At 34.4% G+C, this 16400-nt stretch overlaps 1 protein-coding gene across 1 annotated transcript in view; it reads left to right on the forward strand.

Moving 5' to 3' along the window:
* PPP2R5E (protein phosphatase 2 regulatory subunit B'epsilon) overlaps nucleotides 1–16400 on the forward strand; it is a 175191-nt gene that overhangs the window by 135514 nt on the left and 23277 nt on the right. Inside the window, exons 4-7 of the mRNA XM_044664860.1 lie at nucleotides 366–467; nucleotides 3670–3762; nucleotides 15382–15512; nucleotides 15621–15680. Of these exons, the coding sequence (XP_044520795.1) occupies nucleotides 366–467; nucleotides 3670–3762; nucleotides 15382–15512; nucleotides 15621–15680 (386 nt within the window). The remainder of the gene's footprint in view (nucleotides 1–365; nucleotides 468–3669; nucleotides 3763–15381; nucleotides 15513–15620; nucleotides 15681–16400) is intronic.

Consider the following 16400-nt stretch of genomic DNA (forward strand, 5'->3'; position numbering starts at 1 on the left):
TCAAATATCCTTATGTCTGCTTTTCCATGTGTATCTTTTATTCCCTCAGTAGGAATTTAGCTCCTTGATGGCAGGATCTGTTTGTTTTTGTTCTGAATACCCATTGCCTCATTCCATGCCTTTCACAGAAAGGGTACTTCATAAATGCTTATTGAATTGTTCTTTTTGCCCAGGGCCTTCAGTCCCTGACTTTCCTTTTTATTTGTGAAATGTGGGAACTTGTTTCCTTCCTCCTGTGCATTCCTAGATCCTTTTGGGAATTGTTGATCAGTCTTTCACTTTATTTGGGCTGGCCACAGGATCCTGATGTCTGGCTATGAAGCTCTCACAGAAGCTATTTTATTAACTTTTTTGATTTTTTTCAGGTATCTTGCAATATATTCAGAACTCTCCCTCCTAGTGACAGCAATGAATTTGATCCAGAAGAAGATGAACCTACCCTTGAGGCATCATGGCCACATTTACAGGTATTTCATTGCATAAAAAGATATGAGTATATCCACTATTTCATTACTTTATGGGCATTCATATCATTTTTAGTTTTAATTCACCAAGGTATAAACTTAATACTAGTTCATTTAACAAATTGCAAATTATTTACTTGTTCTTCACTTTTAATTGGATTTCTAAGAGAATAAGATAAGCATTTCTTCTTCTTTTTTTTTTTTTCTCCCTTTCTGGACCTTCATGTTCTTGCAAAATGAGTGAGTCAAAAATCATTCTTCTTCTCTAGCTTCTGAGCATTATCAGATTATAGGTTCTAAGCATTTTCAAGTGAACCAGCATGCATGAACACTCTTTCACCATGATACACTGGAACCTCAAACTAGAAAAGAACTATTTTTACATTAACATTCATTTAGACATGGCAAGATGTATTCATTAAATGCCATAGATCATAAAAGCTATTTTTATCATAGGTGTGCCAGGATTATTATCTAACCCCATGTAGAGTTTTCATCATAAAGAAATTTGCTTGCTGGGAGCACTAGACTTTTTTATAGCTCCTGATGGTATTCCTTTTATAGTCTGACTAGGAAGAGGAACAGCTGAGTGACTGAAGATATACAAGTGATCTTCCCTCTTCTGTACCATTTGGGAAGTGTTCCCAAATCTTTTTCAGTCTGTCATACTTAAAAGCTAATTATTATTCACTCCCACCCCCAATATATTGCATATTCCTCTAGATAATATATTTCTTCACATTATATTTTAATGTTATATTTATTTATATATACACATATATATGAATGTATGAATGCATATATACATACACATATATGCTAGTCATTCTCTAGTCTCTTTCCACCTTGACCTTCCACATTAAAAAAAAATCAAGTTAGGAAATCAAAATGCCATTAAGACATTTCCAAAGTGACCTTCAAAAGTTCTGATAAGTTAAATGGGAAATATAAAAATTTAAAGAATTTATATTGCTTTTAATTTCATAAATTGCTTATATATCTGCCTGTCTCTTTATAAAACAAGTTTTGCTATAAAGTTTTTGTTAGAATTCAACCATGCTATTTTCCTAGTGATATAACAATTCCAGAGAGATGCCCTTTGGCTTTTTCTATAAGTTCCTCCTGGATTGTAAAGAATCAAAAGTGAGGTACCTGCGTGTATGTTGGAGAGTAATATTAATATTTTTTGCCAACCCTGAGTTTTATGTTTTATATCACTTCCTGGATATTTATTCTGGAAGGAAATTCTTTTAAAGGATAATTCTTTGGGGAAACTCTTATAAAATTATAGATTGAGAACTGGAAAGGGCCTTTTAGGTCATTTAGTCCTCCCACTTTATGGATCAGGAAATAGGATGAGAGAATGTAAATATTTTACCTAATATCCCACAGCTATTAAGAAGAACTAGAGTTGGAACTAAAGTCCTCTAACTTGAAAATCTAGCTCTTTTTACTGCATTGAAGTAGGACGCTTTAGTTTATAGCTTTTTTCTTCTTCCCGAGAAGTTCTATATATTATTGTTCGACTTTAAAAATATTTCTCTGAATTAATGATTTCAAAATGAGTCTCATCCTTCCCACTTTTGAGGCAGGTTTGCAAATTACTGAGCCAACTCAGCTCTCTAATGTGTTGACAGAGGCTAAAATAAATGAGATTTCCTTCTTTGGCTAGGTACTTTGCATTTTTTCCCCCTATGTGTATGCTCCTTCTTCTATTCTGTCTCCCCCTCTCCCACCTCCCAAGGAGAGAGACTAAGCAGTGCAAATTACAGCCTTATGCTAAAATAGGTCTTGGCATTTCAAATAGTAGAGAAAATTTTTTGAATGACTTCTCTTTACAATTTAGAGAGCCCTTAATAGTTCAGGTTTGAGGTTAAGCATGAGGGATCCTGAAGTCTCCCTAAATTTGACAATAATTATTCACATGGTATCTTGAGAAATTAATTTATTCTTTGGTTCCATCTTTCTGCCTGAAGACATGAAGATTTATCTGCCTTTGAGATTCTTAGACAAAATTTGCTGCTTAAGTGCAAAATATTTTGAATATATTAATAAATGTAGCCAAACTTTCACTAAACTATTAAAAATCATAATTGATTTCAGGGAACCAGTGGGCAGAGAAAGTGTATTTCTAGTTATACTAGAAACCCTTTCCATCCAGTGAATAAACACTGCAAGATGAGAACAAGTATTCTCTTTGTTGGAGTTGGCAAATGATGAAACTCCCCATATTAGGGTCATTTGAACAGGCTTACTTATTTTTACATAATTCGTAGTTGTTCAAAGATTATAGTATAATGAATCAAAGAATTTTTTTCCCTTTGAAGTGTTGAAACCTAAAGGCATTTTATTATTATTTTTTAATATACTAGCATGACAACATTAGGACAAAAAATATAGGCTACTGTAGTGGGGTGAGGGAAGATAACCTAGTAGGATCTCCTTAATTTATGGAAAATTTAAAATAGAGGAAAATTGGGTTTTATTGCCAAAATATAATAAAACTTACATGTGCATATATTAGAATTAATATTTAAGGCCCTTATTGCTACTGAACACTGCAAATTGATGAAATCCCATCTAATTTCCAGGTTAGAACTAGGGATTGATATTCCTGCTTTAGTCACTCATATGGAAAGGCAGGTAAAAACAGGGGAGGCTGTGTGTATATGTTTGTAAATTTTCACTTAAAGTAAAAGATTACAAATACTGTAGTGGGATGTTAACATGTCTCAGAACATGGCATAACATCTTTTTTTTTTTCCTTAATTCATTACCTTCTGTCTTAGAATCAATGCCAAGTATTGGTTCCAAGGCAGAAGAGCCAGTGGTAAGGGCTAGGAAGTGTTTGAGGCTCTATTTGAACTCAGGACCTCCTGTCTCTAGGCCTGGCTTGCTAGCCACTGAGTCTCCCAGCTGCCCCAGTAATATAATATAATAATATAATATAATCCCAGTTTACTGTGTGTGTCTTAGATCCTTCACAATTTATGAGAGCAGCTTTGTGAGGAAAGTTGATTTAATGTCACTTCTCTGCTGGTAGTAAAACCAATCATAAAAAAAGGCAAAAATGACACAGTCAGCTTCTGACATATGTGGGATCCTAAATCCTAATCCCAATTTCAATTAATTTGTTGTCCTTTGCTACTTGTATATTTTTTTATTTAGTATTTCTTATTTGAGAAATAACTGTACTCTGTTGCAGCTTGTATATGAATTTTTCATACGATTTTTGGAAAGCCAAGAATTCCAACCCAGCATTGCCAAAAAATACATAGATCAGAAATTTGTATTACAGGTAAGAAAACTATTTCTTCAAACTCATTATATGTATTTGTTACTCACCTGTATATTATTTTCTCTGCTTTCAAATTTAGTATGCACAAATGTTAGTCAAAATTTTCTTTAAGGAAAGGCAAGGGGATAGATACTAACTAATTATTACACACACATGCACATATATGCACAGACATGTGCATTCACACAAATTTCCACTATAATCTGTTCAGTGTGGTATCTCCTTTAACTCACTATATTAGAAATTAATAATAGCAAGGAATGCAAATCTGTGGATTTCTGCAGTTTTCTTGTATATGAGGTTTAATTATTTTTTTCATGTTTAGCTCTAGTTTCTTGTGCACCTTTGTTATTTTAAAATCTATATTCACATAATGATTCCTAAGGTGCTTTTGTATAGGTCTCTTGAAACAACATTTAATCCAAAGAGTTTGACTACAAAGCATAAATAAAATATTATAAATAATAGGAGCCAGAACCCTGCTGAGCCTTATATGTAAGATTCCTTTTTCCTTTTAGGAAGTAGCACACCTTCCTGCTAGGAGGCAATATTATAAACATTTGGAAGTTTCCTTATAGGGATTAACCCTCACTTGGAAAATTAGAAATTTTGGGTTACAAAACTTTATTTGCTTATAATGACCAAATTTGGCTCCATCGAAGAGTTAAGAAAATACATGTTCTTACCTGGAGGTGGGGGATGTCTGAGATATCATACATAGTACCAGACATGGCCAGTATATTAGTTGATTTTGCTGAATTATTTTTCCCCCCTCTTAATCGATATTACAAGAGAAGGTCCACTAGGTGGAAAGGAATGAGGTGAAGGAATAGATATATTTGAAAACAAATGACAGAAAAATGAAAAACATAAATAAAATTTAAAAATTGTTTTAAAAAATTTAGATTATATTTTTGTATAAACTTTTGGAGACCAGATCCTATAACTTCAGACTACTCATCCTATTTATTCTCATCTTAGGACTTTAACAATTCTGGACTAGTTGTCATTTGAGCTATGGGAGGGCCCCTATAAATAATATCCACCTTTTGGAAAAAAAGGGGAAATTATATATAATATTTAGAAAAGAACAGATGCCCTTACTAGCATAAGGCAACAGAATCTCATAAGTACAGACTTTGATAACAGTCAAAAAATATTTGTAAACATCTGTTATGTCAGGCACTAAAGACAAAAGTGCCGAGAAAAAAACAACCTTTATTCTTGAGTAGCTTACATTCTACCAAGAGAAATTTGTGTGTGTGTGTGTGTGTGTGTGTGTGTGTGTGAGAGAGAGAAAGAGAGGGGGGGGGGGGAGAGAGAGAGACAAACAGACAGAGAGAATGACAAGTATAAAGTAAACAAAAATGTATTCAAAAAATTGTTAAATGCAAAATAGTTTGGGAGGAAAGCATTAACTAGCATTTGGAGTGTTCAGAAATGCTTCATGTAGAAGATGGTGCTTTAACTGCATCTTAAAGGCAAAGAGACTATAAGGTGAAGATAAAAAGAGAGTGTATTTGGGCAGCGCAGAGGTAGACAGGAGATTTTTGGCTGAGGTTGAAGGTGGGCATGGGGTGGAGATGAGTAATAGCCAGTGAGAGTAGAAAGTTAAGTTAGAGCTAGTATATAGAGCTAAAGCAGCTAAACGGTGAAGTTTCTATTTTATCTTAATCACAGCAGGAAGCCATTGGAGTTGACTGAGTAGGGAAGTCACATGGTCAGATCTTCACTTAAGGAAAACTATTTTGGCAGCAGTGTGTAGGATGGACTTATTTGGCGAGAAATTTGAGGCAGGGATTCTGTAGCAATCATCTAAGTGAGAGGTGATGAGTACCTGAACTAAGTGGTTAGCTGTGTGAGTAGAGAGAAGGGATTAGAGGAGAGAGATAAAGTAGAAATGACAAGACTTGGAAATTGATTGGATGTATGGGATGAGGGAGATTGAGGAGTTGTTGAGGATAAGGCTGAGTTGGAAATAGGAGAATGGGAAAATGGTGGTGCTTTTGAATAAAATAGATGTATGGAAGAGAGGAGAGTTTTGGAGGAAAGAAAATGAGTTTTGTTTTGGATATGTTGAATTTAATTTACTTATTCTCAAAGCCATGGTTTTTTCATCTGTAAAATGGGCATCATATTACCTCCATACTAGTTCACTTCTGCTTTCACCTTATGGTTCTATAAAAATGTAATTTATTATTATTGCCACAGGGTCAGGAAGACAAGGGTTCAAATCCCATCTTGAAAAATACTGGTCAATTTGGTAACCTGGGAAGTCCCTCTCTGTGCCTTCATGTAACTCCCTAAGACTTTTAAGTTGAGTATAGTTGCCATTCTGCATTGGTAGGAGTTTTTGTCTTGAGAGATTTCTACATGAAGGTCTAGACCAGAAAACCAAAATAATTTTTTAAATGTGTGCACATGCATGCATACATATCTTTCAGGTACTACTGAAGAAGCTTGTTTTTTCATCAAGGAACAAACTAGAATCTTAAGTTAAGCTGAAAAACAGCTTAATGAAGAATCAAGGCTCAATGCTAATGAGCCATTTATCATATTGTATTCTCCCAAATGGTGAAGTAAAATTAAATATGTTTATGCCCCAACCTGGGTTATTGACTTCCCAGGAGCATTTACTAAACTGCTTTATCTTGTAAAGTACTTTGCAAATTCTCTAAGGAGATAAAAAGAATAAGAAATGGACACTTTTAAATAAATACATATACACAAATAATTATAATACATAGTTGGATATGACACATCCAAAGGAGAAGTGTGAACAAAGTGCTTTTGGACTTCTGAGTTTTGGGAAGATTTGTACATATGTATGAAAGCACAGATAGAGAGATCACAGGAGAGAAATATCACTTCTGGCTGAGAAAGTGAAGGAAAACCACATGAAGGAAGGAAGTAACATGTGACTCAGGTCTGGAAGAATAGATAGAATGTAAATAATAATATGCTTTATGTTTTATTTTCACATTATTCTCATTTCAACAGTACTTTAAATGCTCTTAAAACAATCCCCCTAAAATTTTACCTAAGGAAACTACCAAAGAATAATAAAAAAAGATAATCAGTTCTTTGTATTGAATACTCTGGAGTCTGTAGTAATAATATTGACTGTATATTTGGGTGACTTAATAACTAGTCTGTTTATCCTGGAATTAGGTATGTGTGTTTTGAGAAAGTGTGTCTTGTTCCCAGCAAATAAAGTTTTCATTTGAGTTTAATCATTAGGGAAAAAAGAGTTTCCTTCTGTCCCATTCTGCCTTCCTCCACTCCTCTAAAGCCTACAGTTCCAGGTTTGGCAATACATTAAAAAAATCACTAGAGAATTTAATATGGTAAGAGTTTAAATGTATTTCTAAAGACTGCCTTCATCAAGTCTGCAAGTCTGGAATGCTAGTGGTTGCTAAGAGACATACTGCTCAAGTATCCTTGTAAGAATCTCTACTGCTGTGGATTGCTATTTAGGAATTTGTACTTTGCATTGAAAGTTATATTTAGTAAAAAAAGTGCCATAATTATCATGCAAATTATGCAAATCACTTAGCCTGTCTTTAAAAGTGACCTTTTGTTATTATATTTTAAAACTTTTTTGTATAAAACACAAATGAGCACATTGGATTTCAGGTTCTAACTTGAAAGATAAAGAAACATGAATTTCAGGTTTAAAGAAGAAAATTTTCAAAACCCTTCTATACTTCTAAAAATGTTTTGCTTTTTCTCCTTGAGAGTAGCGTTACCTAGAGCAATGGGTCATAAAGTGAGATTAAAGGAGGTCTGAGCAGTAAGAACCTTTCCTTGTACTAAGATGTTTTAATTTTGAGTATGTAAATATTAATAGCTCTAACCCACATAAATCAAAGCTGTTGGGTGAGGGGAACTCCTCAATAACTTTTAAGGGTGCAAAGGGGTCCTAGGACAAAAAAAATTTGAGAATCTCTACTCTAGAACAATAAAAAATTGATGAATTCTTATATGGAACTTATCAGAAAATTATTACCAACGCTATAAACTGTTTCCCTCTACTCTCTTGACCCATAAAGCAAACCCACCAGATGCTTCATCCTTGATGAGCAGCTGACAGAATTCATGATTTAATAAAAAAGAAAAAGAAAAACCTAATCAACAAAATTAATTCATAGTATCATAGATTTAGGGATTTTATAGACAATATAATCCAAACCTTTCATTTTATAGGTGATGAATTAAAGAATCTTAGAGGTAGCCATGTGGTGTAAGGAATAGAGTACATTGACTTGGAGCCAGGAAGACCTGAGTTCAAATGCAGCCTCAGATACTTGCTGGCTGTATAGTCTTGGGCAAGTCACTTAACCCCACTGTGTGCCTTAGTTTCCTCACCTGTAAAAAGAGGATCATGATAGCACCTATCTTCCAGGTTGCTGAGGATAAAATAAGACACTATTTGCAATGCTCTTTGCAAACCTCAATGCAAGACATAAATGTTAGCTCTTATTAAGTAACATACATTTCCTGAATATGTATATTATTATTATATTATATTATACCTCTTCTCCTTCCCAGAGAGCCATCTCATATAACAGTATTTTTTAAAGACAAAAGAATAAGAAGAGGAAAAAATCAGTAGAACTAATCTCTACAGTGAAAAAGTCTAAAAACATTTGTAGTGATCACATGTGGATCTTTTAACTTTGTCAAAGAACGGGGTGGGAGTATCTTCTCTTATCTCTTCCTTCTTGTCATTCCTTTTTTAAAAAATAACTTTGCAACAGTCACTTTTGATTCATGTGTATGATTGCTCTTTACATCCAAATTATTACAGTAAATCCTTACCCTCTTGGATCTGCCTCCTTCATTTCATATAGTTCATATAGATCTGTCTAGGCCTCTCTGAATTTATCACATTTGTCATTTCTTAGAGCACAGCAGTATGCCATCATTGTAAAACAGTTTGTTAAGCTGCATACTGATTAATGGGCATCTACTTTGTTTCTAATCCCCTAATATCAGAAAATGTAGTTATTATCATTATTACATATGGAGTGATTTTCCCAAAGTTACTCAGGTTGACAATTCAGGGTTTTGGACATATGCTCTCTTATTTCAAATCCAGGGTTGTTTTCATTGTACCATGCTATATCTTATTGGAATTAATCAGAAGATTTGTGTGTAAACTGGATTTCTAGAGTTAAAATGGTGAAATTTGGAGAGGAATATTGAAAAATATGAACTATAAAGTTTTTGTGGCATAATCTAATTTAAAAGCCCTGGAGATTTCCTAGTGTCAGTGAAGCTACAGGTTTCTTTAATTCCTTTAGTCATCTCTAATTCTAAGATACAAATTACAGTAATAATAAGTGGAAATTATATAGCACCATGAGGTTTACAAAATGCTTTACAAATATTTCATATAATTCTCACAACTATGATTGGTAGGTGTTATTATATCCATTTTACAGATGAGAAAACAAATTGAGAATCTTGCCCATTGTCACATAGCTGCTAAGTGTCTGAGGCAGGATTCACATTCATATCCGTTTTAATAAAATAATTTATTTTTTATTCTGTTTTATTTTTGACAATTATTTTCTGACATTTTTTGGTTCAGATTCTCTCCCTCCCTTCCTTCCCAAGGCTGTGTGTGAATAATCTGATATTGCTGCATTCCCTGTGTTGTGACTAAACACACGTATCACATATATAATAATTAAAAAAAACTCATGAAGGAAATAAAGTGAAGGATGACATGCTTTGATCTGCACTCAGATACCAATAGTGAGCTTTTGTTTTTGCTCTTGTTTTAAATCATGAAACCCTTAGGGTTACCTTAGAACTTTCTTTTGCTGATAATAGTTTAGTCCTTCACAGTTTATCATTGTACAATGTTTCTGTTACTGTTCTGTAACACTATTTTACTGTTCTGCTTACTTTACCTTGCATCCATTCATATAAGTCTTCCTAAGTTTTTCTGAACTCCTTCTGTTAATCATTTCTTATAGTGAAATAATTTTCTGTTACAACCATGTACCCCAGGTTGTTTAACCATTTCATATTTTCTTAACTCCCAAATCCTATCTTCTGTCACTTTATCCAATAAGAAAGCAACCTTCCATTCCTCAAATAATTTGGTGGGGGTAACTTAATGCACCAGAAAGCCATAAAAGGGACTATAAGCAATCTATAAATGAGTATCAAGAAGAGGAAAAGCATAGTGATATTTTGGTCCCAATGTAGTATATTCCAAAAGTTAATGGAGAGAAGAAATTTAATCTTCTGTTTTTAACCAAGCTTTTCCCCTTTATTTCTTTTTTCCCTCAGAGTTTTTTTCCTACCACATTTTCCCATTCATAGTGATTCAAAACCCTTTCCTAGTTGAATAAAAAGAAACTAAGGTTACAGTATGTATAACACTGTTATTCAGTCATGTTATTTTAGAAGTAATATTTAAAAATCTGGATAGTGTGGTGATAGCTGAGTATAATTGTCCTCAGAATTCATGGAAAAAGACGACAGCAGCAGCAGCAGCAGCAATGAAACAATAATACATTTTTTCCCCTTGTGTTAGTGAGTGGAGTTTTTTGAAGTTGGGGTTTAGTGGAAGGTGGTGGCAATTGTGGTGATGTGTGTGTGTGTGTGTGTGAGACAAGTTCTGGCTTGTGCTTTAGGAAAATCACTAGTTGGTTGAATGGAGGATGTATTGGGCTGAAGAGAGACTTGAAGCACGCAGACCTAGTGCAGTAATCCAGGTGTGAGATGATGAAGATCTTTACCAGAGTGGTGGCAGTGTCAGAGGAGGGAAAGGGGCATGTCACAGATAAGTTATGAAGGTGAGATCATCAGGTCTTGGCAATAGATTGGATATAGAAGGTGAGAGGTATTTAGGAGTAGAGGATGGCCCTGAGGTCCTGATTTTGAGGGTGTGAGGAGGAGGGGAAAAAGAGAGATCTCCACAGATGATTTAATTTTTCTCAGTAATGTCTGAGGCAAGGATCAGCTGAGAAGATTGGGGAGGGGAAACCATAAGAAGTTTGAGAAGGAATTCTGAGGTTTGCTGTGGAGAGTGGGATAGTTAGTTGAGATGGGTGGTTTAAAAGGATTGCTGTGTAGAAAGACTGATAAGGTCATAGGTGACTGTAAGAGAAAAACAGTGTTCAGGACCAGGAAGGTATTACCTTAATCTGCCCACACTATATCTATAATATTGTACCCAGTTGTAGGGACCAAATTTCAGTAAACACATTTTAGGAAATACAAGAAAAAGGCCTGAGATAATAGATAAACTGGTAAGTCTAAAGAAATGCAAAGTAGTTGGTGAATGAAGATCACACCATGTGAAGATTAGATGAAGGAATTAGAGATGATTAGCTTTGAGAAGAAAAGATTGTGTGTTTATGTAGGGAGGGGATTTGGTTGATACTTACAAGTGTGAGAGGGATGAAGGGATGAAGGTAGGAGGATTGGAGGAATGGGAGAAAGGAGAGAGGAAGGTAGAGGAAGGGAAAGGAAGGTAGTGTCCCAGCCCTGGCAGGGGCTCAAATAAAAGATCAGAGAGCAACTTTAGGGTTTAGAATAGCTAGGTTTTATTTTAATTAAAAGGGGGAAGTTCTAGGAAAAATTAGGAGGTAGATAGAAAGGGAAAAAGGTGCCAAGAGAGAGTGATCAGGATGGAAGAGCCAGCAGACCCTCCAGGGTAGAGAGAGCTAGCTAGAGCTCAGGGTAGAGAGAAAGTTCACCAAACTTTCTCTTTTATACTTTCTCTGACACCTCCCACAAAGGAAGTGGGAGGTGTCAGGGGAAGTTGTAGCAGAGAGAGTCCTGGGAGTTGTAGTCTCCCAGGGCTTATGAGAATTCCAAATGACACACAAGTATTTGAAGGCTCACCAATGGAAAAAGGAACAAACTTACTATGTTTGGTTCCTGTAGACAGATCTAGTAGCAGTGGGTGGATGTGGCAAAGAGGCAGATTTTGATTTGGGGTAAAGAAAATTTGCTAACAATTAGAGCTACCACTCAGGTCCCTTCTGATTAAATATATGACGATGTTGGTAATAATAAGAGGAAGGAAAATTTACATTTATATGTCATTTTATGTTACCAGATTTTTTTTTTCACAGCCAGGCTTTTGGCTACATATGGGAGGGGCCTGAACCTGCCCATAATTTCATTAGTATAGGAGCCCCTGGTCAGGATTCTATCTACCTAGTTCAGGTTAGTGATTACTTTGTAATTTTTAGGCTTAGGGAATTGCCTGGGACCAATGAGAGGATGGGTTTTCCAGGGTTCTATGTCCAGGATGGGCCAGAGACTTTCCTGGTCCCAAGGCCAGTTCTCAGTTGCCTCTGCTGCATCACTTTTCTATGTCTAGTCTGTGTTATCATCCTTCTAGAGAAGGAAACTAAGACTCCATGTGGTTAAGGTAAATATGCCTGAGATCATGTAACCGGTAAATGTCTGAGATAGGATTCACTCTTCAGTTTCCTGATTCTGCCCCAGTATCTTCAGTGTATCAATAGAGCATAAGCTTTGTGAGGGTAGGGCCTGTTTTTTCATCTCTCTTTGTATTCTCCTCATTGCTTTGCATATGGTAGGTGCTCAAAAATAATGATTTGTTTATTAGATAAGTATATATAACTGATTGCTAGAATTAAATATTTGAAAGACTATGAATTTAACTGTTCAGTCCTTTTTTTCCTTCTTTGTGTGTTTTCATGTGTGACAGAAGCTTATCGGATAATATACCATATACACTAGTTAAATGGGGAAATTAAGGATTGGTTTTACCTATTTTTGACCTTATTTGGATGTAAACTGTTTTCTCTGTTTTAACTAATTGTAACCATTATTTAATATTAAGATAAGATTTATTTAAAGCCAACATTTATTTGAGTGATTAATTATTGTTGCACAGATTGTGTGTGTGGACCTGCATTTAGACCTCCAGAAAGATTTATAGATAGTAATGGGAAAAAATTCCATCTTATTTTAAGTTTAATTCAATTGAACAAGTGTTTGATTACCTATTCTCTAGTGCAAGGCATTCTGCCTGATGCTCAGCATACAAAAAAACCAACAATGTGCTTTCTAGCATTCTACTGGGGAGAAAATGACATATAGTAAAAATTATATAAGTGAATACAATTCATACAAAACAGTTGATATAAATGGCTTTTTGTTAGCAATAGAAAAGACTTACCAGGGACCAAAATGAGAAAGTAAGGATTGAAATTTGGAACACAAGAAGGATGTGATGGATATTGCTAGGTGTGAGGAAGCAAGGAGTAGTGGTGTTCAGGAAAGGAGGCTTCAATCTAGACAGATCACATCTCAAAATCACAGGGATCCTGAGTGGAGGCTTTAGAGCATTATGACAGTAGACTTTTCAAGGTAGCAGAGAGAGGTAATATTGATTTAATGGTTAATCACTGGGTAAAATGTGGAAATGTATACATGTGGTAGCAAGGCAAATGTGCAGTCTTGGGTCAAGACCCAGATGGTGGAGTCTCTGATAACTAAAAAAGTTTTTTTAAACATTCACTAAAATCTGGGAGCAAGTGGAAAATATTTCTTTCTCATGTGGTAGATTGTAACTAAGGACTTTACCTGAGATTTTTGATTCTGAACTTTTCAATTTTCATATTTATCCTATTATATTTAGAGCAGAATATTTTTACTGAGCTTTTAGCCTTGTTTTAGAAAGAATGACTTCTATTTTATTGTCAGCTTTAGGTTACCACATTGACAAATCATTCCATTCTGTGTTCCCCTTGGCAGCTTGAGTATATTTTTGGTTTTGTGATGATAGGCAACTTGTTATTCATATTTTATATTGAAACGTGTTGGATCATTTTCCTTATTGCTTCTCTAAGTGTGTGTGTGTGTGTGTGTGTGTGTGTGTACATACTGGCTTTGCCAGTTACTGCTATCATATCTATGGGTAAATCACTCCCCTACTTTAGTTCAGTTTCCTCATCTCCAAGATGGAGTTTGACTAATGAAGACAAAATTCTATTCCAATCTATGATTATTTTAACTTCATTTCTTTCTTATATGAAGGATTAAGATATTTATTCTTTTTGTTTCATGGAGCAGCTGAAAAGCATCTGATTAAATTTGGATTAATTTTTTATTTTATTTTTCTAAAGGATATATTTTAAAAATGTATCTCTCCATATGACTAAAGTAAGGCACCAGTAGTCTATTTTTGAGGGTTCTAATGCAACCATTAAGTTCATTATTAAGTTTTCATTAAATGGCTCCAGTATTAACCATTTGTAACCATAATCTTCTTCCTTTATGCTGGTTTTTAATTACTCATGAAACTGTTTTACAAGACCTAGGATTAGAAACAGAATTAAAAATAAGTGGGGAGGGGTAAATCATTCTTTTTATTAATGGGTTATGTGATAAGTAGATGGAGTTGATACACAAATATGAATATGTAGCAGAGTGTACAAATCACAGAGCAAAGGATGAGACTAGAATAGCATACTTACCTTAAGTCAAGTGGTTTTCATTTTTGGCCATCAATAGTTCAGACTGTGTGAACATAGCTTTGTAGCATATTTTTATTTTTGAAGATGATGTGGCAAATAATATAATTTATTACGTGTGTATGTGTTAAAGAGGAAGAAAACACCACTTGTTCCTTTTCAAATTTGCTTGTATTTAAATACCAATTATTGGTTTGTGGTTGATGCCATTGTTTATAGAACTATTTGACGTTCATGACACTGCCTCTACTTTACCAAAAATCAAACCTTCCTGTTTGATTGCTTTTTGCCAAGTTGGTCTTGTTAAGTATTCAATGACTAAATTATGTCTTGTGATATTAACCTAATGTTTGCTTTTTCTAGCCTTCCTAATGTTACACATATAAGAAAATGAATTTTTTTTTAATGTTTTACTTTAAACAATAAGAATGATACCTAAAATAACCTTTCAGGTCATTCAGATAAAACATAACACGACTAAATTTTTGTTAGGGCCATGAGCTTGTGTTTAGCTAGGGTAGCCTCAGCCCAGATTGCTTGCCCCAGCCAGATATTTCGATTTCTTAACATTCTAGTCATTATAATTTTTTGGCCCTTTCTTGGGTTGGTTTGGCAATAGCTAAATTACTGGTGATGAAGCCCCATCATATTTAATTAGATTTGTTTCCACAGTATAGGCACACACACAGAAAACTTCAAATATGTTAGGATCAAAGTATCCAAAAAAATCCAGATTAAAACTAGGCATCAACTTGTGTCTGGACTAGGAAGACCTGGCTTCAGAACTTAATTTTGCTACTTAAAATTTGTGTAAACTTAGTCAAATTAATTTACTACTCCTTACTTCTCTTAGTTTTTTCATCAGTAAATGATTTTACTTAGTTACCTCTAAGAGTTCATCTAGTTTAGAATCCTGTGTTCATCTGACTTCCCTTGCATATAAATAATTTGTGCCTTTTTATGATTACTTCATTTGCCTGAAAACTTTGTGGGAAAGATATACCATTTAGTGCTTATTTAGAATGATTACATAAACTTTATTACATGACTATGATGCTCATTAGCATTTTTGAACATTAAGCCAATTGTTGAATTTTTATTTTTTGTTAACATGTATTATATGTTTTATTTTCTACAACAGCTTTTGGAACTATTTGACAGTGAAGACCCTCGAGAACGAGACTACTTGAAAACGGTCTTACACAGAATTTATGGCAAGTTTCTTGGTCTTAGAGCATTTATCCGAAAACAGATTAACAATATTTTTCTACGGTAAGTAGTGCAAGGATGAAGCAGAGTTTAGAGTTTTAAAAGAAATATTACGTTAAACTCAACACATTTAGCTAGTTAGCCTAAGAACCTTATTTTCTTCTGTTATAGGTTTGTTTATGAAACTGAACACTTCAATGGTGTAGCTGAACTGCTGGAAATATTAGGAAGGTAAGCACATTTTAGTTTAATTGCTAATCTCAATTGAATAGCTATTTTGAAAATTATAGAGTAAAGGGGCGAAACTAAAGTGCTGATTTAGCTAAATGTTGTAAATTACATCTTATTTGTATTAAGTTTGACTTGTATCAGATTTTTTTCTCAATCACTTTGTTCTAAAGTTATGTGTTGATAATTTTGCTTTAATGATTAAAACAGGTATTTCAATTTATTGTAGTGATGACTATCTAACCAGTGGTCTCTTTATTTCCCAAAGGGCATCTTATTCTTTTTAGTTTCTGAACTAGCTTATCTCTTGACTCATTTGTTGAAAATTAAGGTCTTTACAAATAAATAAAGATTGCCATTCTCAAAGGAACACTGTGCACACAACCAAACTGCAGTTGTAGAATAGTTTTGTTAATTACAGGTGTGGAAAAGATTTCTCACACTCAAAACAAATGAATATAATTTATCTGTAATTTTTTTTAATGAAATGATGAGAACATAGTTAACTTTTTCCATTCACGTTAGGAGAAAAAGTGTGTGGTCTAATGAAGGGTTTTTAGTGAGAGCTTGTTGTCTGCTGTGGCTCATGGAATATTAAGGTATTACTGGAGTGGAAAGAGAGGGACCAGAATGAGAAAGTATGAACTGAGAGGGACATACTAAGAGGGGACTTGAGCAGCACAAAAAAGGGGAATGGGGACAAAAGGGGAACAAAGGATCTTT

This window comes from Gracilinanus agilis, chromosome 2 (assembly GCF_016433145.1).
Source record: "Gracilinanus agilis isolate LMUSP501 chromosome 2, AgileGrace, whole genome shotgun sequence".
NCBI classification, from domain to species: domain Eukaryota; kingdom Metazoa; phylum Chordata; class Mammalia; order Didelphimorphia; family Didelphidae; genus Gracilinanus; species Gracilinanus agilis.